Source organism: Phaethon lepturus, unplaced genomic scaffold (genome assembly GCF_000687285.1).
Source record: "Phaethon lepturus isolate BGI_N335 unplaced genomic scaffold, ASM68728v1 scaffold6426, whole genome shotgun sequence".
Taxonomy (NCBI): domain Eukaryota; kingdom Metazoa; phylum Chordata; class Aves; order Phaethontiformes; family Phaethontidae; genus Phaethon; species Phaethon lepturus.
The window spans coordinates 29994-55601 of record NW_010543999.1 but is presented as its reverse complement, the minus strand read 5'-3'; the positions used below and the strand labels follow the sequence as shown (position 1 = coordinate 55601).

At 35.4% G+C, this 25608-nt stretch overlaps 1 protein-coding gene across 1 annotated transcript in view; it reads right to left on the bottom strand.

Annotated features, from left to right (window-relative positions):
• Positions 1 to 3390: 3390 nt before the first annotated feature.
• ADAM10 (ADAM metallopeptidase domain 10) overlaps positions 3391 to 25608 on the bottom strand; it is a gene marked incomplete at its 5' end in the record, with an annotated part of 41778 nt that continues 19560 nt past the window's right edge. The window contains 12 exons of the mRNA XM_010288525.1: positions 3391 to 5655; positions 6135 to 6261; positions 6954 to 7174; positions 7464 to 7572; positions 8796 to 8979; positions 11862 to 12012; positions 12866 to 13049; positions 14697 to 14860; positions 16721 to 16904; positions 17520 to 17612; positions 18816 to 18965; positions 20392 to 20495. Coding sequence (XP_010286827.1) covers positions 5561 to 5655; positions 6135 to 6261; positions 6954 to 7174; positions 7464 to 7572; positions 8796 to 8979; positions 11862 to 12012; positions 12866 to 13049; positions 14697 to 14860; positions 16721 to 16904; positions 17520 to 17612; positions 18816 to 18965; positions 20392 to 20495 — 1766 coding nt within the window. The remainder of the gene's footprint in view (positions 5656 to 6134; positions 6262 to 6953; positions 7175 to 7463; positions 7573 to 8795; positions 8980 to 11861; positions 12013 to 12865; positions 13050 to 14696; positions 14861 to 16720; positions 16905 to 17519; positions 17613 to 18815; positions 18966 to 20391; positions 20496 to 25608) is intronic.

Below are 25608 nucleotides of genomic sequence, written 5' to 3'. Positions count from 1 at the left end.
TCCTGCAAGCAAGAAACAGTGATCAAATGTTGAATGAAAGCATGTTTGCCAACCATTCAGGGTATTAACTTTTAAAAGCTGTTTTCAATAACTACAATTCCTTTAAACAAACAGGAATATTCAATACAGAAACAGAGAGGCTGAATAAATATGATGGGAATTGAAAGGTACTTACTTCTCAGATGAGAATGGTTGTCCTCCCTGAGGTGTAAGCTTCAGACGTTGATCTGATATTTAAAATGGTCACTTCGAGTAGCATCTTGATTAGGAGAAATATTTATAGATTTAGATACGAATCCCATGTGAAAATCTTTAGCTCTTCACTAAAAACTAACATTTGTGCTTTAAAAGATTTTGCTCAATGAAGCAAATCAGGTTTTTTTTTTTAAACGCAAGAAGTATTTCCACCTTCTATGTAAAAAAATTAAAATTGAAGTGATTAATTCCATGCTTCAGGTTGCTATCCCCAATACTTACATTTCCTAGCGTAATTACTTTATTAAAGCTCTGTAATATGTTTTGTTTTTATATAAAAATCTATCACTTAAATAACAATAGCCAAAAGTTAAATCAGGCACACACATGAAGAGGGAAATTTCAGCAACAAGTATCCCTGAGACAGTTAGGTAAGCACCAGACCTGTTCTAGATGATGGTTGGGTTTGGGTTTTTTTTGGTGGGTTTGGTGTTTTTTGGGGTTTTTTTGTTTGTTTGGTGTGTGTTTTTTCTTTTTTTTTTTTTTTTTTTTTTTACATTTGTAGTAGCTATAATCCACTGGAGAGACTCAATTGCTGGAGACCCTGTGACAGTATTTTTCAGGGCATGAAGTTAAAATGGGCTGTGTCCTGAAGAATGACAGACAAGGAACAAATGACAATGTGGCCGTTTTAATTTTCCAAAGCACAGTGAAAAATGAGACAGAGAACAGCAAGAGAAAAGTATGTGTATGTGGCTAACTCAAAGTATGCATCTCTCTGGATTGTTTCTACAATTCAATTTTTTGCTTCTGGAAAAGGCTGAAGATCTGTCACTTTTACTTTTTATGTTTAGGGTCATTTTGTTTATAAAATAATTATCTATTTATAGAAAAATTGAAATACTGTCATTGGAATTGCATCTACAACATTGGTTATCACCATTCAAAGCTATGAGCTTTGTAAGCTTCCTGAACCAAATCCTACCCCCACTCCTCAAAAAAGGCTTTGTTCAGAAGATATTGAAGGGCGACAGAGCAAGAGACAAAAGCTAGAAAGAACTGGACTGTGCTGCTTCTCCGGTGCAGAAACTATGATGTTAGTACTTTGCTATACCTGAAAAAAACCCCCAATACAAAAACACTAGAGAGTTGGTGAGACAGCTTTTAATGAGATTTGTATGATGTAAAACAAACATTCACAGAGCCTTTCAAGTCATGGTTTTCCTGTAGTTACACACTCTCACACACTTAGAAACATTTTAGACGTTAAAATTGGCATTTCTTTCACATTACTATCACTTACTTGGTAAGAAGGCCAAAAAAGGGATCTAAACTTTAGGAGGAACAAGCTTGAAAGCATTAGTTCAGGAAAAGCGGGTGAAAAAAAAGGTCAGAGATGTCTACAGTGTGCTGAAACTCAAGTAATGGGGACATTGCAGTTTGAAGACTTCCCAAAACTGGGAACTGTTTTTTTTCTGGGGACACCCCCATTCTCCAGTTCAACTGAAACAAACTAGTATATCCTCAGATTGGACAATTTGAAAACTTTTAAAAAGTCAAATAGGACAATTAAAAGAACGCTCACATCTACAAGAGTTCAAATGCTGAAGACACTTATTCTGATTTCATTTTTCACAAATCGTTATGTTCAAATAAATCCTGTCCCTGTGTTTTGATAGCCATTAATTTCTGATGTAAAAATGAAATAAAGCCCGAGTTGCAGCATACTCCAAGTCTTACAAGGTCTGAACATAATACTGAAGTCATACCTACAATTGCAAGTACCTTCCTCTGTGCTCATTGGAATTAATCCTGTTTCACTCCAAACAACCGAATCAGGACCTTGAAAACCATCAGGAGCCTAGTCCTCTCAGGGCAGGCACAGTTTAGGACGATGTAATGACCGCTGTCCTTTTAATCACCTCTCTGTAATAATAAGCCTCCAATATTCAGAGGTAAAAATCTCTTCCTTCCTTTTTGTGTGTTTTTCCTGAAAGAAATATTGCAACATGAATTAAAGGCCAAACTATATCAATGACTTGAGTATGTATAGCACAAATAAAGTTTCATAGCTTAACAGTTCGATGCCCTTCTCACATTCACACCATTCTGACTATACATGCTTCTACACCAGAGGTGAACGTATACACTTAGCTAAAACATTAAGAAATACAAGATGAATAAATCAATAGCTAGGATTAGGTCCAATATTAGTTAGAAAAGTTACAGCTATTTACGTACTCATTTGTTTTTCCCAAACACATTTTAAAATATACACAAAACTTGTATTTTAGATGCTTAGGCATTATTTCTATCCCTCTGGTTTGAGCCCCTAGGCAGAAATGTAAATGCAACCACCACCAAATCTATTAGGCACCGACGATGCCGATTTGCAGAAGGGCTGTGATCCAACTGATTTGCTTTCATACCTTTTGCCCTGACAGAGCTATTGAGCTACAAGGGGAAGCACTGCTATAAAAAACAAACTCATGGGAAAAATAAAATAATTAAAAAACCCAAACAAGTACTGTGGGGAAGGAAGTCCGAATATGCTTTGATTCCATCAAAGCGTATGCTGCTCAGTTAGGGAAACAGATGTCTAAGCAGGCCATTCTCAAACAGCCCTAAGAATGGAAGACTAGCTGGCAGGACTTGGTTTTTAAAAGCAGTCTTATCACTTAAATCAACTATATAACACCCATGAAAACAGAGACCCAGCTTAGGAGTTTTAAAACACCTTGCAAAAAGCGAATTTGCTCCTTTTAGAAGTCTTATCCATCAGTTTTGCATTCAGAGTATTGCATGTTAATTCCAGTATTCCTCTTCAAAAATACATTTATTTCAGAAGGTATCATTCGGTAGCTATGCTGCCAGGTTCGAATACCCCACCAGTAACTAGTTTCCATTTTGAAGATACCAACAGAGAAAGCTTTATTCCTGTGATCACAGAAGTAATTTAAAGGTAATTTTAGGGCTTCTCCTTAAAGACGTTACAAAACAACAAATGTTTTTCTCTTACCTTTAACTGTATCACATTAAAATTGGGAGGTGCACTTTCATAATGTAAAGATAGTACAATCACTTTTTGGCACGACAGCCCCTTTCCGGTGAAAGCCAAACATTAGGTAGACGTAGAATCTGTGTACTCCTTTGTGCTTTCAGGGTTCAAAAAGCAAATGGACCTTCAGAAGATGATTTCATCAAGTCTATTTATTAATGCATTTCAAGTTTCAAAAAACCTTACATATCTTTGCACAATACTTTATTTTTTGCATTTTTAGTAAAAATTTCCAAAGTGAACAAAAAAGGTACTGTATAAAACACAGTGGACATGAAATCGACAGTAGTATTCCATTTCATTGTCTTGAACTTTCTTTCGGTTTTACCACATCTTGACTTGCAGTGGAGAGTTCAGTGCACATTTCTGTTTTCAGAAAACATTTAACTTAGACGCAAAATAAAATAGGGCAGCATTATGTCTGCCAAAATCCTACCACAGGATAACATTACAGGCAAAAAATTTACATGTTCCAAAGGCTACCACACTCAAGAAGTTATTAAGAACTGAATAAAAGTCACCACTTTAGAAATGCAAACCCACTTCCAATCTTTGCACAGTCTTAAAACAATGTATTTAAAATGACTTAAAAGCAACTACATACACTAACTAGTTCAGATCATTTAGAATTATTTATATAGTCTATTGGACTTGGGGTTTCATGTACAAAATTTGTCTCTAAACCATGTACAAAAAGCTGTATTTTGAAAAAGTTACCACATACTGTACAAGTTTACAAGGAAGAGATCCCATTATATTCTGTAACATTTTTGGCCTTGCTGGCTTGTGTCACATTATGAGAATGATTGTGTAAACCTTATACTCTTAAAAAACAAAACAAAAACAAAAAACCCAAACATCGGAAGCCTGTCCAACCCTTAGTAAATTTTCTCCTAAGCAAAGCCAGGAAAATTATAGCCATTTGCGCCGCTAATTAGCTTGGTGCTTTTGTAAAACAAGCAATAAATATATCACAAGCTTAAACATTTTGTAATGCCCCCTTTCATCTCCTGCATAGCAGTAAGCACCTTAAGACATCTTTTGTTTCCTCTTTCAAAAATGCCAATTATTTACATTCATAATAAAAACTTTGGAATGGGACATTGTGCTGTTGAACTTCACTACTGGTATAAAATGTGGGAAAATTGGTAGTCCTAACTACAATTTTAACTCTGCCACAGTAGCTGGGCAAATTTCTCTACTTTAGTGGTTATTGGTCAACAGTATCATGCTGAGAAGTTATCCAAATATCTGATAAATTAAAAATGAAAATAAAAAAAAAATACAGCTTTTCTTTCTTTCCACATCCCTCAGAACACAAACTTAATTGTCACACTGTAAGATTATCTGAACAGCCCAAATAAACTGGTTGCAATTTTTAAAACAAACTGAAGAACAGGCAGAATTTTCTAATAAAGCATAGAAATATTTCATCTAACTATTCATTATTTAACTGAATAATCAGACAAATTAAAAATATTTATGCTGAGCTACAAGAAATGAGACACTTATGTAGGACATTTTTGAAACATTCTGGCATTTGCAAAGTTTGCAGAACACCTGTTACATCTCTAAAAGACCATTCAATCTTGTATGCTATGTCTTAGCAGCTGTTTGATAAAGATGAAATGAGTGCTTGAAACAACTTTGATCACGACCAAAAAAATTTGATTTGATTCAAAATTGCTGTGTAAAGCATCACAGGATCCTTGACCATTACACACCATCATCCTCTGTTATCCTGAGTATGTCAATTAAACAGTAATTTCTTCATTAATAGCGGAAAAGTTTTATAATACAAAGAAACATCCATATTGCAATTCTCTTGTTTACAATTGCACACAAGTACGGGTGTACGTTAGAAATACATGTCTGCATATAACAATGTATATACATTGACAAGTAATGTCTCCAATGCTGAGGTGGTCTAGCTTCCTAGCCTTGTCTGGCAGTTGAAAAATACAAATTTCTTTTTTCATTTCTTGAGTAGCAGTTTTACTACAGCCATTATTTGCCTGCAAGTGAAGAAAATGCAGCAATGAAGAGCACAAAAGGGGGAAAGAATCACAATAGTCTAGGGCTTTGTGCCACTAGATTAAAAATATGCAAGAAAAAACACTTCTTTCTGAGCTGGAAGATTTCTCATTAAAAATTAACCATTTCCACTTGTTTTGAGGGCATATCATGCTTTTTTTTTTTCCTCTTCAATTTTTGAAAGGTAGACCAGGGACAATGACTTATTGGGTTTTCTTTGGAGTGAGTTTTCCCATTGTAGGCACTAGGAAGAACCAAGGCAAAAAGCTGTAGTCAACGTCTCATATGTCCCATCTGGTAACTCTCTCGGGGCCTTTGCCGCTGCGGTGGCTGAGTGGTTTGTGGTGGTCTCCTCCTTTTTAAAGTGCCTGTTTCAAAGAAAGGTACACATTATTAAAATGAATTTTAAAAAATAAATTAGTCCCAGAAAAGTTGCCCTGACCATGCAAATTAAATATAACTATTTTTCTGAAAGGCTTCAGATTTAGACCTGCAGGGTTTTAAACAGATGATGATTAAATGCATGGGGTATTTACAGAATACATTTTTATCTGAACAGTAGATCCTTAAACAGGCAGATTCTTACAAAATATAGCATGGAATAGGAAATAAAAGGAACTCTGACTTAGAAAACCCTTCAAAGCTTTCTTTTGATATGCATATTACATTATAGGAAAATAAGGCAAGAGTTACATTTTTATGAATTGTTTCACTGGCATGAAATCCATTTGTAGTTTCACTGTGCCATAGTAAGACCTGTAAGTTGGGACACCTGAAATTTCCCTTTAGAACAAAATAGTTGAGGATAAAACATTTCTCTATAACTTTAACTACCCGGTGTACTCACCTGGAAGTGGTTTATGAGGAGGCAACTTTGGATTACTGCTTGGAGTATGAACACTGCATATCTTAATGAAACCAGCCATTAACATGATCAAGGCAATTCCCATAAGCAACACTGCCCACCAATAAGCCTAAAAACACACAAAAAAAATATTTCTGGGGGGCTGGCACACATGCACTAGAGATACGGGTCATTGAATATGGCTTCCCTTTGCTTTCTGAAAGTCAAAAAGCTGTTCTGAAACATCACTTACAAGACCGTAACATATTAAAGAAAAATGTCCCCAAAGTTCTTACACAAAGACTTCCCAAATACTTCATTCTATTATCAGAAAAGTATTTCACAGAAGATGCGTTACAACAGAGCTATATAAGCCTAAAACAATCAACAGCTTACACAAAATCGACTATGCAGCTCTGTAATGGTGTTTCACTTTAGCTTTCCTCCCAGTCTATTATTAAGAAAATGTCATCTAGCGCAATAAAAATAAGTGCTAGAGATCAACGTATTTAGTTCCTTAAAAGAAATGAGAGCATTCAAATATGAATAGTTAAAACGGGAAAACCCAGAAAATTAAAAAACATGAACATTAAACACTAAAACAGACAGTGAAGTGAATAGAAGTATTAACACAAAATATTTACTTGTTTATTTGTTACCATTCCCTTCAATCAAACTTATTTGCTGCACTCAAGGTGCTTATAGGAAACAAGGACTTTCAAGAATGCTGAAGTACTGTGTATATATACAGCAACATTTACCAACTGCAAATATTGATTAACAAGAAAATTTTATTAGACTGGCAAGATAAAAAATACTTACCACAATCCATTCTGCAATATTTTCATATAGCTCTGGATTAAAAATTGCTTTCTTTAATCTAGCTAGAGGGCCATCAGCATCTACTAGCCGGCACCTCATAAACACATCACAGTAGCCTTTGAAATCATTGCAAGGAGATCCAGGTTGCAAAGTAATAGTTTTACGACCAAAGTGTTTCTCCCACTGTTTAGAGCCTGTACTTGCACAAGTAGCTGGATCCACTGAAAAGTGAATACAAGTTGGATTAATCAACTGTTACTGTATTAAAGCATATGTGCATGAATAGTGTTCAATTGTTCAAAATGTTTTTGAAAAATTTCAAGTTTCTATTAAACTGTAAAACTCCAAAACATATTGTTTCCTACAAAATACAGTGCAACGTCTATCTGAAACGAAGTATGAACAAAATCACAGTATGCTCTCAAATTAACAAAAACTAAAATATAAACACAAGAAGATTTCTCAGATACCTACTGTTATTTTCATGCTTACAATTCAGACAAATCTTACTTTTTCTCATGCAGCAGACATGACACAATTCTTTGTCGTCCTTGCCATCTGAACTAGCGCATGTACACTCCTCCAAGCCGTACTTCTCACAGATAGAGCCAGCACATTGCTGTTTGAGACAAAAGCACAAGAACACAAAAATCAATTTCACTTTTAGGCACGCATTAGGAAAGATATTAATTTTTAATAGCTGAAAGCTTAATCGTAGGTCTAAAGATGCTTATCAATAAAAATAACAGCTTTATTTTCTTCTAAAGTTTATAGAACAAAAAAATCACAGTTATTCAATTGCAGTGTTTAGGCTTACTTGATAATTTTTTTTTTTTTTAAGGTGATTTACCCTATTTTATTTTTAAACACTGTGTCTTCTTCTAGGGCCTCAGAGTACCCTGCAAGACACTCAACAGCACCGCAATTCACACTGAAACATCATTACTCAAAACTGTGCTTAGGAAAAATAAATCAAAAGCATGGCTTCAAAAATATTTTCTCTTGAAAAATAATAATACAAATTAATGGCAGGAAAGATTCTGTACTTAATTGCACTGGGGGAAGACCCTTCAAATTAAAAAAAAATCATCAGTGTTTTTATAATCTTGTTTCAAAATCAAGTAACTATATAAATAAGTAACTAAAGACAATTCCTCTACCTTCAAAATAACTCTAAATTAGCTGAAAAATTATTACAAGCAGTATAATTTGATTAAAAACCGGGACTGCCGAACACAGACTTACAGCAATATGAGTTACAGCTCTTTAAGACTGTGACTTTTGCTTGTTTCTGCTTCTGTTTTCTTTCTAAGTAAACATAGATCAATTTATAAGACAATTCACATCAATATTTCATAGCAACTGCCATGGTCTCTTTAATCCAGGCAACTAATGGCAGATCAGAGTAACTCTATATGCTTGCACATCTGTGTTACATGCACGTGGGTGGAGGAACTGCGTATTTTCATTATACCAAATTCAACACATATTGACTGCATATCTAATTTTTCTAAGGCAACAAAATTACTTGACCAAGACTGAAGAAAAATGAAAAGATGGAACTAGGAAATAAAGCACTTTCATATGATGGATTTCTGCCAAAAAACTTTAAATGGAACTTTCCCAAATAGTAAAGCTAGCTTGGTATTTGTTACCCGCTTCTTAAAATCTGATGTACATTCAATTATTTTGATTGAAACCAATAAATCAAACTTTTTTTTGAAAAAGAGATTAATCTTATACTCTTCTCCATCAAGTACTGAGACCATATCACTTCATAATACAGTGCCTTGCAATAAATAACCACAGTTGCATACGATTGCAGTAAAAAAACCAACACACCCCATTTATGCAAACTTGTGTGTGCCTGTTGCAATCTGTGAAGTTTGTTTTAGGCTCAGATGCTGGACAGAGAGCACTGACACCATTACACATTCCCTCTCTTGCACAGTCAGAATCATTTCGACACTTATCAGTCTTCAGTTTGAAATTACACTGTGCAGTGCAGCAGGGGCCTTGACTTGGGCTAGAAATAAACAGAAAACACGGATGTAAAGAAAGAGCATGAACGATTCCAGAAGAACTATTCATCCTGAAACCTCAACATATTTCTGATTTGTGCTAAGTAAAATATGAACTGAAAACAACTTTTCCGTCCCTTACAGTAACAAAAGGTTACAGCACTGAATACACATTTCTTAGCCATTGCCATAACTAATCAAACTATTTGCATTATATTGGAAAAACAACACAAGCACATTTTAAACTAAAATATATAGAAAATAACAGCGTTTCAAAGTTTGCATGTATAAAATCTTAAATTAGCAAGTTGGCATAATTAGTTCAGGAACAATTGATTAGTTTGCTAGTATCAGTTTCTATGTAATAAATAGGTCAAGATTTATCTGTCACCGATTAACGTACATTAAGATTTTTTTTTTTTTCCTACTTTCTGCAGTGATACCACTTACATTGTTTAAATAAACAAAAAAGGGAAGGAGACAAGTCGGATCTTATATCAGAAATCACAATCAGCATACAAAAAAAATTTTGGGGGAAGGAAAGATTTGTCAAAGCAGCCACATAGCTTCACTGGTTCCCCCAAAACACTTGGGCTCCTTTCTGTCACAGACATCAAAGCATATGTATGCCAGTATATCACACCAGGATATCTGGTGAAACAGCAGGAAACAATAATTTCTCTTCATGAAGCTGTGTTTGAATACATATGCCATTACAAGCAACAGAAGAGTGAAGATTATAAAACATATGTATCTTCTTGATTAAGGCTGAGGCTCCCAAATTCTAATCTGAAATTATTCTGTATCTCAATGCTACTCGTAGTGTGCTCACTGGCATTTAATGGACATCAGAAGACAGCACAGACCTTCTGCAGGTCAAGATCTATTTAAAAACTACTGCATGCTAAGAAAAACGACTCTTACATTAAGACATGAAAAAGACTGAGACACATGTAAAGCAGCTAGATAGATACCACAGTTTTCCTAAAATGTATTTTAATGTGTTATTTATGTAATCTATTTTTACATGTGGATTTGCTTTACATGCCTTTGGAAACCTCTTTGTACAGCAAAATTTTCAATCTTAATAGAACTAGGAGAAAAGGGAATCCTAAAACAAAAGTGACGCAGCAGTTCATATTTAAGACTGTTCCAGCAGCGTATAAAGCTAGACTACAGTTAGCTGAACACAAGACAGCAAAGAAAGAAGGTGGCGGTGGCACCTGCTGTACTCAGAAGGAAACAGCTCCTCACTATAGATGCAACGTATAAAATCTCAGAAACCAATTATAAAACAAGACAGTGTACAGCCTTTATTTTGGCAAAAATAATAAGAATTTGCAAGGGGAGGGGGGAACGACACGCAAAATTATTGCAGCTATGCATTCACAGCAGATGGTCCTACCATGTCTACACTGTAGACATGTCTACAGTAGATGCTACTTTTACTTCCACTCCCAGAATGACAAAGATGATTTTTAGGGCAGGAAAGTTTAATTAGAAGAAAATCATGTATGTTATATTAAAAAGTTGAGCTGGTTTAGACTTAAAAATAATAGTAATTTTCTCTGGCTTTGGCCAAGAGTCCAACCAGATGTTAGATTTATGTCTGTCTTCAGAGAGGAAGAAAAGCTCACGCCTTTCATGTGAAAAAAATCCACTTAAATTTTTACTTCATCTGAAAACCTAACTTGTATCTTAAGTCACAGAACTACAAGGTAAAAGTTGACCTACTTCACTAAGTCTTGTGATCTTTAAAAGTTATAAATCACTGTGTACACAACACTGCCAAGATACAAGGTGACTTAAAAACATAGTTTAATTTAATTTATAAAACAAGCATTTAAAAAAAATTAAAAATCCATCCACTATATCCTTCAGTCATTTTCCAGTTAGGCAATGCTGTAGAAATAACACTACTGTCCTGGTTTCAGCCAGGATAGAGCTGGTTTTCTTCACAGAAGCTAGTGTGAGACTGTGTTTTGGATTTGGGATGAGAAACTGTTGATAATGTGCTGATGTTTTGGGTTGTTGTTGTGCTGGCCTGCCAGCGAGCAGGCTGGGGGTGCAAGGGAAGCTGGGAGGGGACAGCCGGGACAGCTGACCCAGACTGGCCAAAGATATATTCCCTACCATACGACGTCATGCCCAGTACATAAACTGGAGTTGGCCGGGGGGCGGAAATCGCTGCTCGGGGACGGGCTGTCGATCATGGGGTGGTGAGCAATTGCTGTATTGGGCATCACTTGTTCTTGTACATTCCTTTGTTGGTATTATCATTGTTGTTCCCTTCTTTCTTTCTGTCCTATTAAACCATGTTTATCTCAACCCACGAGTTTTGTTCCCAATTCTCTTCCCCGTCCCACTGTGGGAGGGGGAGTGAGCGAGCGGCTGCGTGGTGCTTAGCTGCCAGCTGGGGCTAAACCACGACAACTACGATAGGATACAATTTCATAATATCCTCCATTATCCTTTGGGCAATTAATACTTTCCAGCATCTATTCTAAGAGCAGCATCCTAGTCATGTTTTTCTGAATCATACAGTTTTTGCAAGTCTTCTACACAACACATTCCCAATAAAGATAACAGAATCTCACCCACATATTTTCTGCACTGGTTATTGTGATATGTTAGTGTTGATACAATCCACTGCCATATTATGTTTTTTCAAAAGCTACAGAGCAGTCATCTAAGGGAAAGCAAGCTACAATGGCACCAAGAATTGCATAGCATAATCGTGCTTATGAACATCTCACTCGCTGTAGAAGGCATTTTAAACAAAATAAATACTTTAAGAATAATGCATGTAAACAGATCCAGATTGTAAAATACTAATTACAGCACCAATAAATCCCCAAAAGTGTACTGTAACAGACAAGGACAATACCTGCAGTATTTGCCTGGTTTTAACTTGCATTTTTTATCTTCTGATTGGTTTGCATCATAACAGCATTCATCTTTACACTGGTCACTGTATCCACAATCACACTGTTCTCCTTGTTCAACTAGTCCATTGCCACAGATGGGTTGACCAGACTCTGAAAAATGCCAGTATATTTATGTACAAAACAGTACAAAGAACATGCAAATAAACTTAAAAATGTTAACACTGACTTGCAACGGCATCCAGCCAATCATGACTGAAAATGCATGGTCAAGATGAACTTCAGACTAGGGCTCAAGTCAACTTGCATTATTTGCTTGCCACCCAGCCTAGTCATTCCTGTAATTCATAGAATTTTAAGCCTCTGAGTAAAAGGTTTCTGCTGATAACAGTGGGAGATTCTTGTGTGGACAGGAAGTCAACATTGAGAAGAGGAAGTTTTCTGCCAAGCCTCCAATGGAGCAGCATCCTTTCCTGCACTCCTCCTCCTTTTAACAGAGTCTCACACATCACAGAATCCAGAAAGAAAATTTCTGCAACTTTTTTTTTTTTTTTTTGTAATTTAAATAGAATTTCCTGCATTTTAATTCATGCTACTTACCTGTTGTCCTTTCACCGGACATGACTGAAAACAGTCTGGCCCCATTTTCTTTACTCCCTCCCACCAGGCATTTATAAGGACAGACAAGAGCCCCTCCCCAGCCTTCTCTTCTCCAGACTAAACAGCCTCAGCTCTTGCAGCCTCTCCTCATGTCAGATGCTCCAATCCCTTAATAATCTTTGTAGTCCGTTGTCAGACTAACTCCAATATGTCCACGTTTTTCCTGTACTGGGGAGCCCAGAACTTGACACAATACCCCAGATCTCAACTTAAATTCTTCAGAGAATCTTTCAGTAAACTAAAAAAAAAAAAACCACCCAAAAGCAACTAAGTAAAAAAAAAAATTCTAATTAAGCATAAAAGTAATACGAAAGCCATTCTGATTTCAGGATTGCTAAATACATACCAACAAAACAATTATTTCTCTTTTTCTCAAGAACTTGGCTGATATTTCGAATGCTACAGATAGAGAACTTGTTGTTGTTAAGTTTGTCCCCAGATGTAGCTCTTGCATACATGATATAATTGCCATTTTCTTTCTGTCCCAAGTTCTTGGACTCTCCTGGAGTACACTCCATTCCAGAATCATGCTGCAAAACAAATATTTGAAAATTTATTTCTATCTAGACAGCATCTCCAATTTCTTGCTATCTTTTTGCACATGTGCAAAAGTAACCTGATTTGGTAACTTTAACACAGTGAGAATAAAAGGTTCATAAAAACAAAATACCATCTTATACTCCAAGGTTTCTTGGCATACAAAATTTTACAGAAAACAAAGGGTTTTTATGTGTTGTTTGTTTTGTTGTTTGTCCCCGTCCCCCCCCGCCCCAACAGTAGCAATTAAGTAATTGCTTAAGTTTTTGCTTATTTGCATTCTTGGAAATGTGTACTCCAAGTGCATGTCCTGGAATGAATACTGACTCGAAAAAGTTGCCATCTCCTAAAAAGAGTGGTTTTATTATTACAAAAGGGTGGAATAAAAGCAAGAGCAGTTAACTGAAACTAAGCAGTCCATTTTTTCCACTTGTTTTGAGGGAGCTGTAAAGAGATCTTCAGAGGAGACCAGAAGTCTGTTTCTGTCAGCCAGTGACTAACATCTATGCAATACCCAGCATGATGAATGAAATGCATTACAGGTTGGCATACTAGCAATTAACAGACTGACAACATAGTACGTCGTTAAGTGTAAGAGGAACTCCAATGCTGTTCTGATGCATCCAACTTTCCACAAATACAACCTAAGTCTCCAAAAGTAGTAGGTAAATTTTACAATTTTCAACACAGTTGTGAGAACTATATAATTTATTACAGTTTAGTAGAACCAAACACTTATTTTCACTCATTTCCCTGGATCAAATGCAACTTAAGAGTAAAATTAAAAGAAACATCTTCCAGGCTGATCCAAAAAATGTTTCACTCATTGGGAGTGTTGTTTTCAGTTTCACAAGCTTGTATTTTCAGTTATACTTGTAAGGCTTGTTCCCTCTCAGAACAGCGGTATTTGGGATTTTCTCAAGGCACATGAAGAAAGCATTCACATATGAACATCTTTTTTGGAAGAACTTGTCATTCCTGTCATGTTTTGATTTCATTTTACTTCCAAGAGTAGCAAGCCTATATACTTAAGTTTAAAAATAAAAAACCCAAACCAGAAAACTTTGTTCTCATCTCCAGCAAAACAAAAAGCCTCATGCTTTCAGCTTGCCACAAAAAAATCATGTCCCTAAATGACTGAGAGACAATTTTGCTCTAAAATATTATTCTTGATACCTTAATCCTCTCCACTATTTTCTTAGGTAAACTTGTAAGTATAAATAATTGAACAGAAAAGAGCCAGTTCTATCTTCATTTGTTGAATAAAGCGCCATCTTAATCAATATTGCATTGATTCTTCCTCCTTTTTAGGATAAACTAAAATACATTTGAAAGATGTGTGTGACCCTAACCTTCAATTAAAAAAACAGAGAAGTTTTTAAGGAATAGTAATATAATCCCTTTATAAGGGATTAAACCAGTAGAAATAAACAATTCCGGAAATCCACTGTTGCACCAGTGTTGCCAAACACTCACAAAAGGCTCTGAGTCCAGCAATCTGGTTTTTGTTTGTATACAATGTGCATGCACATATAGTCACAATCATATTTTCGTTGTTTACAAGAAGTAAAAACTCCATTCACAAATCATGCACTTCAAAATGGCTGAAAGTGAGTTAACAAATCAATAGTAATACTCACAGGTGAACCAAAGTTATGCCCAACCTCATGAGCAAAAGTGATGTGAGAAACCTTGGGAGGAACATGAGAGCCATAGTTCTGAACAGTGATGATTCCAGTGTTCAAAGACTTCTTCTTTCCATCAGAATACAGTTTGCTCTTTTCACATATTCCACCAGAGCTCCCTGCATTTAGACAAAATGTTAAGCCATTTAAGAAAAGAAGTACCATGTTACTTTTCTAGTAACATGTAGAACAAGAAACATCTTGCCTCCTCAGTGGGTGCTTACAGAATAGTTCTTCTGTGCAATTACTATTAATCCAATGGTGAAAGTAATTAGATATATCCACACTAATGCTCTCAGAACTGAATGGATACAGTCACACAAGAAGTTAGCTGTTTTAGAAGAGCTATTATGTAAGAGCTATTTTGGGCTTTCACTGCACAGACAAGCCCTGATTTCATCATACCTGTAGTACAAGACTAGCAGGGTACAGTGTCAATCTACACTCCATTTGGATTTAACCAAGTAAAAAAGTCCACAGTAAAAATCACAGCAGATCCTCTCTCACAGCAAGAGCATTTATATAAAATGCCTAAGATTAGCTATATATCCTTGTCAGCAAAAGTGACTAATTTTTCCACTGCACAAACTAAAGCTGAAAATGCTTTCTGATGTGTGGGTTAACCAGACCCATATTTAGAAGGTCAACAATCAAGTGCATCACACAATGTTTAGAAAATTCTCAAAATTGTGACTTTAATTTTACTGAGTTTTTCCATAACTTGAGTTTGTACTGAGGCATTACCAATGTTTTAAAATTCAGCTATTCTATTGCTAACATAAATGGTTTCTAAAAGACATTCTCAAGAAGTTTCCTTGCTTTCTGAAGTAAAATTTCATTTTAGTGATATATCCCATTTAACTTATGTCAGTATGTGGGTTAAAGATGAAAATCGCTAAGCAACTTGATTTTCTCAATTAAATTTAGTTTTGGAAGCAGTGTTTATTGAATGCCCATTCCAATTCATCCTATGCTTGCTGAGTCTGTACACCAGACTAACCATCACAGACCCAGTTTCTTATTTACATAGGCCATGGGCATGTTCTTCCTACAGTTCTTCCACAGTCACTAAGGTTAGTCCACACAGGTCCCTTGAACATACTTACTACACTTGTGGGTCCACTGATCTGTTACCTCTCTGAATACTCTACTAATACTTATTTGAGCATTTTTATCTCCTAAAATTAAAGTCTGAGAGACTGTCATACCACAACAGTTTTCCACATAGCTGCAGTACTCTACAACCAACATGTGCTTTAGAGAAAAGTACAGCAGTAAATGAAGTGAGGTTGTAATGTATAGCTACATCTCATGAACAGTTTAATGTTCCTTCCACAGTTACTCAAATTCTGTTACAGCTCTTGATTATGTTCTCATAAAAGTATCCAGTCTCCTGCAAAGTCTCATAGAACCTGTTGTTCTTCAGCCTAATTCCTTATTATATAGAAATCACTTGAGGGAAGAAACAAAGGAAGACTGTTCCTCCTGAATTCCAGATTTTGATTTCTGTGAAAGTTTCCACAATTTGGAAATTGGGAGGAAAAAAAAAAAGATTGCTTCCAATACTACCTAGAAAACTTCAGGATTCTGCATTGTAATTCTACTACAAAATTCAAACTGCATAGTTGTAAGCTCTGTTTATATATAGCAGAAATACTTGTTTCTTCTGTCACTTTACTGGTCACTCATACCTGTCATAAATAAAAAGGTATCCAAGTAACACCATCTTTGTCTAACAGAAGAAATACGTTTTTCCTTATTGTTCACATCTTGCTCTTCAGAAAGACAGCAAGACATGATATACTGTTTATATTAATAACAATAACATCATCAAACCATACCTAAGCAGAATTGTGAGAAGTTGGTTATGAGATTTTTGTCTATTTTCTGTCAATTTAAATGACACAGTTTCTACCTTTCTTCTTTATACCTACTTACAATACTTTATCTCATAGCACTGAAGGTTTGGATATAATTACCTGAAGGGGCTCCAACCCAAGCCAGACCAAGGACTCCATCATCAAAATCACGGTCTGTAAACACATAGGCCAAGCAATAATCATCATGATTCTGTTCTGAGTTCAGTTCCAGAAACTTTTCCACACCAATGTTAGGAAATCTGAAGGGATTGGAAGAGTCCTTCTCATCTACAGTTGTGTTAATCTAAAAGTAAATTAAGACAAACTGTAAAACATGATTCATTTTCACTTGACTCGTAAATACTAGCTAAGAGGCTTACTGTTGTCAATACCTTGTAATGTTAAATAGTTAAAGATGTTGCTGAAGAGTTATAGGCCTTGACAAATTACTACCCCAATATGTGGAAAACCAAGTTCTACAATAAATAAAGAATTGCATTTGTGTAATAAATCCCCACTCTCTTATTTCTTTCTTTTTCCTTTCCATCATTACCCAAAGTTTATTTTTATCCTCTTAAACACTTTCGGAAGGAAGTTTCAACCTAGCCATTATCTATTTTAGTATTAAAGTTCTTGGACAGCAATAGAGTCTGTTCGGTGCACAGCCAACACTGCTGAAACATAAGAAGTTGATTGCTATAAAAATTGACTACAGCTTAATAACAGAAGTAGCAGGCTTTTGTTAATGAACACTAAAACCATACCAAATAAATGGGTTAGGGAACCATTTACTACAGAGACACTCATGTTATGAAATTACTAACAATACATGGTTACAAGTGGACAGCAGCATGGTTTTTGAAAAATACAGCCTCCAAGCAACATTAGTGAAGCTAAAAGTGTCTCCAGTACAACTTACTCTTATTCGTTTCACCATGAAGCTGATGTTACGGATTCCTGAAAAATCTGTTGACTGGTAAATTGTGTCAATCGCTTTAACATGGCTGGATATCTGTCAAAAACAAGAGTACCTACAGTTCAAAGATCAATGCACTATGCTACAGCTAGTGTTAAATAGCAACAACTGCGAGGCCTATATTTTTACATACAAGATATTGTGCTATATGTACTCTTCGACTAGACCTTTTTAACCAAATGCTGATGGCAAATAATGGAACTAAATGACTACATAACCTACTATCTGCATTGCCACCATGCCAGATAACAGCACAGTATTTTGCCATTTGCTTTTTTTTCTCCACATAATTCTATCAACTATTCAGATACCTACCTGTTCATGATACTCATTTGATTCATTGCTACAATAAGATAGTGCTATAGTTAAAATTGTATTCAAAGCATTGGGTTTTTTTCTGTTTTTCTTTTTTTTTTCTTTTTTTTTTTTTAAGAAAAAATTTACTTGTTACAGCATTATTCTTTTATTTCTGGTAGAAGACAAATGTGAAAAAATGATCATTTACCTTTTTCAAAATGCTAACTCATTGAAAACCTGATTTTGAAGGTGACTTCAGAGCTTTGGGAATGTTACTCAAATTGAATTGTGTATGTACATTGTGATGAATAAATAGTAAAAGACAGATTTGCAAGTGGCAGTGAAACTTCAGACCTCAAGAGAAGTGTGTTAACATGCTAGTTATTTTTAGCAAATGATCAGCAAACAAACCCTAAAACCACACAAAACCTTTTACCAGTTATTAGTATATTGACAAATGAAAAGCATCTGCCTTTAGATGCCACTGTTTTCTAACCGTCCACTACATCAGCCACTACAGGAACAGATCTCAGCGTCATTGGCTCACAGTGTTTTAAACCAAAATTTCAAATGGAAGGCTATGCAAGTGTTAAACACAGAAGCTTGGCAGGCTGTCAAACAGAATAGAACTCTTCAGGAAGTATTATTTTTCTGAGTTAAGAATTGAGAAAAGTCAGACTGCAAGTCTTGCTCAGAGGTGCTAAACAAACCACAGCTGCCACTATTAACTAAAGGAAGAAAAAGTGCCCAGGACTTTTGTCACACATACATAGTATCTTTTTAATGAAATAAAAAAAGCTGTTTCAATAATGTAAAAACAAATGAAACAAGACAGTCTAAAGTAAATAAGCAATAAAATACACAATTAAATTACATTAAATTTATCAGAAATACACAAATAAAGTAAAAGCAGATAGTCTAAAACAACAGGATTGGAAATACCTGTGCAATTACAGCTTCCCTTGTTCCATAATGCTTGTAGAACAGATGATCCGTCTGAATATACAGCTGACATGTATTTTTTTCAGCCTGAGTGGCACGTTTTTTTCTTAAAAGTTGTGGGCCATTGTTCTTAGGGTCTTCAAAGGGCTTCTACATATACAGGAAATACATACGTTTGTGTTTCTGCGTATTTGTATATGCTGCACGAATTACCCAAAAATAGTGATGCATTTTTCTAAACATACTCCACTAATACAGATTTTCATTCTTTTTCTTTAACCCACAAAGCTTCAGTCTTGAATTAAACTAAATATGTTATAGCCAGTTTTAAAGTATGCCATCTATTTTTAATGATATCTCAGTCAGCCTTTCCTACGTATTTCATTTTGTCTTACAAAAGGCAGTCAATGTGAAATAGATTTTTTTTTTTTAATTTTTCTTTTTCATAATCCTTTTCCAAGATGAACAAACAGTTTGTAGATTAGGAAAAAACCAGCACCAGGAGACTTAAATGCACCCTCCCTAACAGAGATTTTTTCACATTGTAACTACCTTAATCAGCTACGTCGGCAAACAGAAATACTTAAGCACTTCATAATGGAACAAATAGTACACTACACATGAAGTTAAGTAGTGCTCACTAGTCAGAGCAGCATCTCCTAACACTTTTCCCCTATGGTATTCACTGGTTGATGGTCCACTCTCTCCATGAAGTTTTGTAAGTAAATTTTTGGGAAAGCACGTTATTGTTACCAACACCGAATTGTGTAATACTGTTGATAATTTTTGGCGTCATAATGTAAATAAACTAAGCTGCTCAGGCTATTTAACATGCCATATTGCATAGTTTTGTTGGCATATACTTAACTAACACCACAAAATGATGCCAAAACTTGAAACAGCGCAGAACATCGCTAACACTAAGAGAAACTCAATAATTTACTGCTGTAAAGTGTTGAAAAAAAATTCCATTTCATGACAAGTGATGCAAACATGAAGCCAAAAAACCTGCAGGACTCTAAACAGGTATGCAAGTCGCTTCTATAGACCACTTATCCCCTATTACAGGCAATCTGTAGCATATTGTAACCCCTTCAATCTTTCAATATTGCTACTAAGACCCTCCCACTCACATATCACTTCAGCTACCACTATGAAAGCACTCAGATATTACAAGCGTGTTACATTAACAGAACTTGAAAGACTAAAAGTTATTACTCTTTAAGGACAAATATATTACTCGGAGATCAAGGGATCTTGAAACTCTTCCTTCTCAACTGCAATTAAATATATTCCTCATCTCAAGCTTGATTTCCACATCCATCTAAAATTCCAAATGCTGAAAAAATTGGTATCATGTAGGATTCATTAAGACTATGAATGAGCTAGCACATCTATGCTGTAGAAGCATTTAAAAATCAGAAAAATTACGTTAATAAGAAACCTCTAGCAATAATTTAAGTACCTCACAACGTTGAGGGATTACGACTGACAAAAGTAATGGAGACAACATACAAGAAATAGGAATTTATTAAACTAATTTCTAATCAATATAATCCATTAGCCTCTGTTGTACCTCTGTTATCGGTTCTTCTAAACCGGTCATCTGGTACTTCTGCATCCTTTCAAATACTGAATGATCTGCACAACCTCCTTGTGGTCCATATTTATGTGGATATTCTGAAAAGAAGGCGGCCAGATTGAGTTTCAAACGCCATGTACAAGTGCAAAATATGGCTGTATCACTGCAACTTATTCAGTTTGTGTCCAATATTGCTCATGTGGTTTGTGGGAAGCATTCTAAGATTCAAGCTTTATGCAGCTGTCTTTTTTTTTTCATTAAACATTTCAACATTCTTAGTTTTACAAACAGAACAAAACTGCCAATTGCTTAACATTGTTTTCTTATAGATAGCAAAAGACAATATGATGAGCAACGTCTAACATAAGAACACATCTGTACAGTTTACCTTGAATTAACAGCAGCTTTAAAAAGCAAAAAGGAACTCACAATGGAAAATGATCAGAGATCAAGTATACTAAAGACTGCTTGGACAGGAGAAAGGTTTTTTTATGCTACTTGGTAAACTAAAACTAAGAAATCTTCCCAACATTCTTAGGTGATTCTATTACTTTATTAATCTTCCACGGAATTTTTGAAAATTTTTTATATAATGCAACTTAACTACCAATACGTAAGAACTGAAACTAATGATCCTTGGTTTCGGACTCAACTCTACAATTCTAGAATTATGGGTTTCCTAGCAATTTTACTGACATGATGAAATGCATGATTTCCATTCTGTAAAGTAAACAATACAATTAAGGATAAGAGATCTGTGTGTCTATGTATATATGCGTGTGTGCAGATTTAAAACTTAAAGAGAATTACAGATTATAAAATTCACAGATATATTTAAAACTTACAGGCAAAGTAAAACAAGGCCGAAAAGAAACATTTGCATCACCTCCTTACTATAGCTGACTATTTAAATTTAAAAAAAAACCTCCAGTATTATCCAGGTACACGTCCATTAGCCATGCTGGAGATCCAAACTATCTCATATGAAAATATCATACAACTGGCTGCTTACCAAGGGCAATTCTTTCAGTATTCATCAATGCAGATCTCACTGGACACATGAAGGTGCTTCAGACACATATGGTTAGGTTTTAACTGTTAGTACCTCTCGGAGATTTGTAAGCAACCTAGACTTGCAGAAGCTTCCTCTGGAGATGAGGAAGTACTGAAGGGAAGAGGTCTTGCCCTTCCATTTCTCTGCGGATTGGATCCCATTATAAATTGATGCCCCAGTATAATGGAGCACAGATTATGGGAGCCACATATGTAAATACTTAAGGAACCAGTTTCTGTAGGGCAAACCATAGTCTTAACATCAGCTCAGCAGGGTGCAGGTTTTGTCAGAAATGTGTAAGCTTTACCAAGGTTTGTTGGTATTTGGGAGTTGTTATTGTGTTTTTTTAAAATTTGTTTGGTTAGTGGTTTGTTTGTTTGTGGTTTTTTTTTTTTTTTTTTTTTAAAGAAAGTGTGAAGATCCAGAATCACAGCATAAATGGCAGAGAAACATAGGAGTAGATTTATAAAGCCTAAGACACCGAGGACCTGATGTCCACATGTATTTCAAAGGATTTTACCCTGGACTAGCTCTAGTCTAGTTCTCTGGAGTCAAAGCCTCGTAGCAGTTGGAGCACAGTAAGACAGTGCACTCTGGTACAGTTTGATCTGACAGTTGCCTTTAATATTCTTTGATTTTCATACCAGTTTCCTGCAGTCATACTGTATGATATTGCTATTTCAATATACATGCCCAAATTGCTTCAAATCTTCTCCCTATAGCATTAGGCTCTAAACTTCATATTTCAATCATTAAAAGCTGGGTGAAAAATAAATAGCAAACAGCAATAAAAAAATAATCATATGCTTAGCATACAGCTAAAGTTGAGTTCTCAAAAACCTGAACCATTTAATACTGCTTTATGCTCCAAAATACCCAAACACTGGATTTGGTGGACCCACCAGTAAGCCTAAAAGGACTGATCAAGAAATAAAAGCAGTTTTCCATCTTCATTCCTCTCAATCACATATATTTTCAAGTATTTAAAAGGTCATGTTTACCACTGTGTTGTTTTTTTTTTAAAAAAACTAGTTAATGACAAATGAAGCTAATTTAAACATAGTTAATTTTTTTTTTCAAATTGGGTCCTTTTCCAGGTACAAAGTATTTTACTGCAATTGTAAACTCTGCTTAGTGGCAAAGAACCAGATTTAATAAACACTCTTCTTGGCGAAGAAAGTTTCTGCGTAAGAGTAATTGAAATGTTAAGTTGGGTGTAAATAGTTATTCATTATCTCGCTAGCAAATTAATTTTATCTACTGTAAAGGTATCAAAGTACAGTATTGTATTTCAGAACTTATTTCCCATCTGAATTTTAGAGAAACTGCTCCAACATACAAGAAAATCACTTTTTCTACTTTTTCTTTGTTCAACTTTATGCCTACTTTATTTTGACTAGTTTGCCAACAAGATTATTAAGAAAATCTTAATATTGTGTGGGAGGTAATTTTTTTGGATTCTAATAAGGTTGTTTCTTAATTAAATTAAAAAGAAAAAACCTTTGACAGGTAACTACAATGAATGTGCAGTACTTAGGTTTTTGAAAAAAATCCTAGACTTCTGAAGGAACTGGTATTTTCCTTTCACTATTTTACAGAAATGTTCATGAGTTACTGTTGTCAGAACCTTGTAAGTTTATTTAATGATTTTCTGCATATTAGTTTCCCACATTTCAATTTCTAACATCACACAAATACCAGTTTTGACCTGCGCTCTCATCATATTCCTCCCAGTATGGTTAGCCCTAGCACAGGGCCAGAAGAATGAAGAGAGAAAAAGAAAAAAGATGCTCTTATTGTAAGCCACCTTACCCAATTTAATTAGCAATGTAGCGGAACACTGGCTTTGCTATAACCAATATCAAACAAAAAGCACCACTCGCTCACTCTTGAGGTCATCTGTACTTTTTGGGATCCTATTTACTATCACTAGATTGTAGTTACGAGCAAAGAATTACAGATGTGATCCTTCCCAACTCCACCACCTTTTTTTTCCTCCACCACAGTACTAAAAAAAGGCACTCTCCTGTAATTAACTAACTAAAATTTTCATTACCCACTACCCTATTTCACACCACTCTCCACCCACCTCTGTGACAAAAGCACTGTTACACAAGGGCAGGAGTAATGGACAGTACTGCCTCACCATCAGCACACTTCATCTATGTAAAACCATCGTACCTTTAAAGCAACTCTTGCAGGTGGTAACTGCAAGAATCCACAGCAATTCACTGGAAGCATGACTGGGCAGCATATTTTGCACCAGCACAAAATGCCAGTTTCCGCTATCACCACACTTCTGTTCAGACTCTGCGGCATTACGACAATTGGCAGAACAGTACTAGAAAGAAATGCTCTCAGTGCATTACACAAAATAAGCAGTCTTTCCTCTAGATCTTGTTTCCCAAAGAGGTTAGGAAATCCCTTAATACATTTTTAATACTGCCTGCGCCTGCCTGCAATTCAAACAAATATTTCTCACTTCAAAAGTAATAATCTAGTAAGAAACATTTTAAAAGCATGACAGTTAAAATTATAAAGAATTGAACATGAAACAGCCTGCAACAGCAATTGTCAAAGTTTTGCATGAAAAGACAAATCCTCCACGGACAGATTTGAATCCACCCTGCAAAACACAGGAGGCAGGTAATATAGGATATTTCACCTTGGAACCCCATCGAGCTTACAGAGGAAGTTGCATACAAAGCTTTCTTTTGTTAAATGCTGCATTGCACCCAAACTGTGAAGGCACTTTTTGCTCTTAACCTTTTGAGGCTTCCTGTTTCCACCGTCCCCTGCAGCAGCTCCATCTCTGGAGCTGAGCAGGAACTACGTGGAGTCAGATGACTTGGACAGTTCTGACCCACATCACAGAAGTGTGGTTCATGCTCTTGTGATGCTTGTGAATGCTTTGAGAGGTACAGCCTTCTGCCAGCTCTTTGGGATCAAGAGATTTTTAGCCTATCCCTACCACAACCCTGTCAATTGATCAAGAGAAAACACATGCCTTTACCTTTAAATGATTGTTTACACTGAACGCAGAGCTGAGGAAAAACTTAGAAGCCTGCTTTCCACTAGATCTATAAAAGAAGAGTTCAATTACAGGATCAATTCTAGAGAAAATCCTCAGGCAAAACACATACTTTCTTCCTTTCCTGTATTGTACAGTTTCCCATTTTGCACTCTCAGTTTTTGTACATCCTGACAGAATGTTAAAAAATAGTAAACAATAATGCAATAATAATACACCTAAAAAACCCCAAATATGGTCATTTCATAATTTCTGACGACTATATCTTATTTCAACTAGATGGCAGATCATTATTAATGATATATACAGATACAGATGCTCAAAATAAGAAATTTTATCCTTTTAAAAAAGGGACTACCTACCACAAAGATTCCTGATCACACGGATTTTTTTTCTTCTACTTGTCAGTAAATAGTATGATCTGTTAATCATTTATGTTAACTACTTAATGGATACTGGATTTAGGCATTTGGGGCAAGAATATGACAAACTTCCATTAAAAATTATGAAAGTTCAGTTCAACAGCCATAAAGATTTGCCCAATACTAGCAAAAACAAGTGTCCAAACAAAATTCAAATTTAAGCAGACACAAAAAAAAAATCCTTATTACAGATTTCATTCTAAGCAGTCTGTCACACTGTGCTCCCATGACAACTGCCAACTAGACCTTCATTATTAAATCAACAACCACAAAATAAAAAAAGAAATCAACTTCTCACTAATAATACACAGTTCGCAATGGTCAGTTCATTCACCAGACAGGGCTTTGCAAAAATCACAAAATACTTTACTTTCTGTTCTCAATCATACAGTTCTTCCAAGACCATAAAAACAATTAAAATGACCATGTTCATTTTCCTGAAGGTCTGAACAGGATTTTCCTGTCTACTGCTGATCTGAGGAAATACCAATTTTGTATTTTATAGTATCAACTCAGGGATATGAAGCATATATGATTTAAATAAAGTAAATGTAGTTCCAATGAAATCCTAATCCTTAAGGAAGAGTTTCCAAACTATTTTAATGAAAACAGCAATTTGCACCTTTCTAGCACTAAATTATAAAACACTTTGATCAAGAGTGGTTTAGAAACTAAAATCATTCAACTTGTGCTTTGAGTCATGA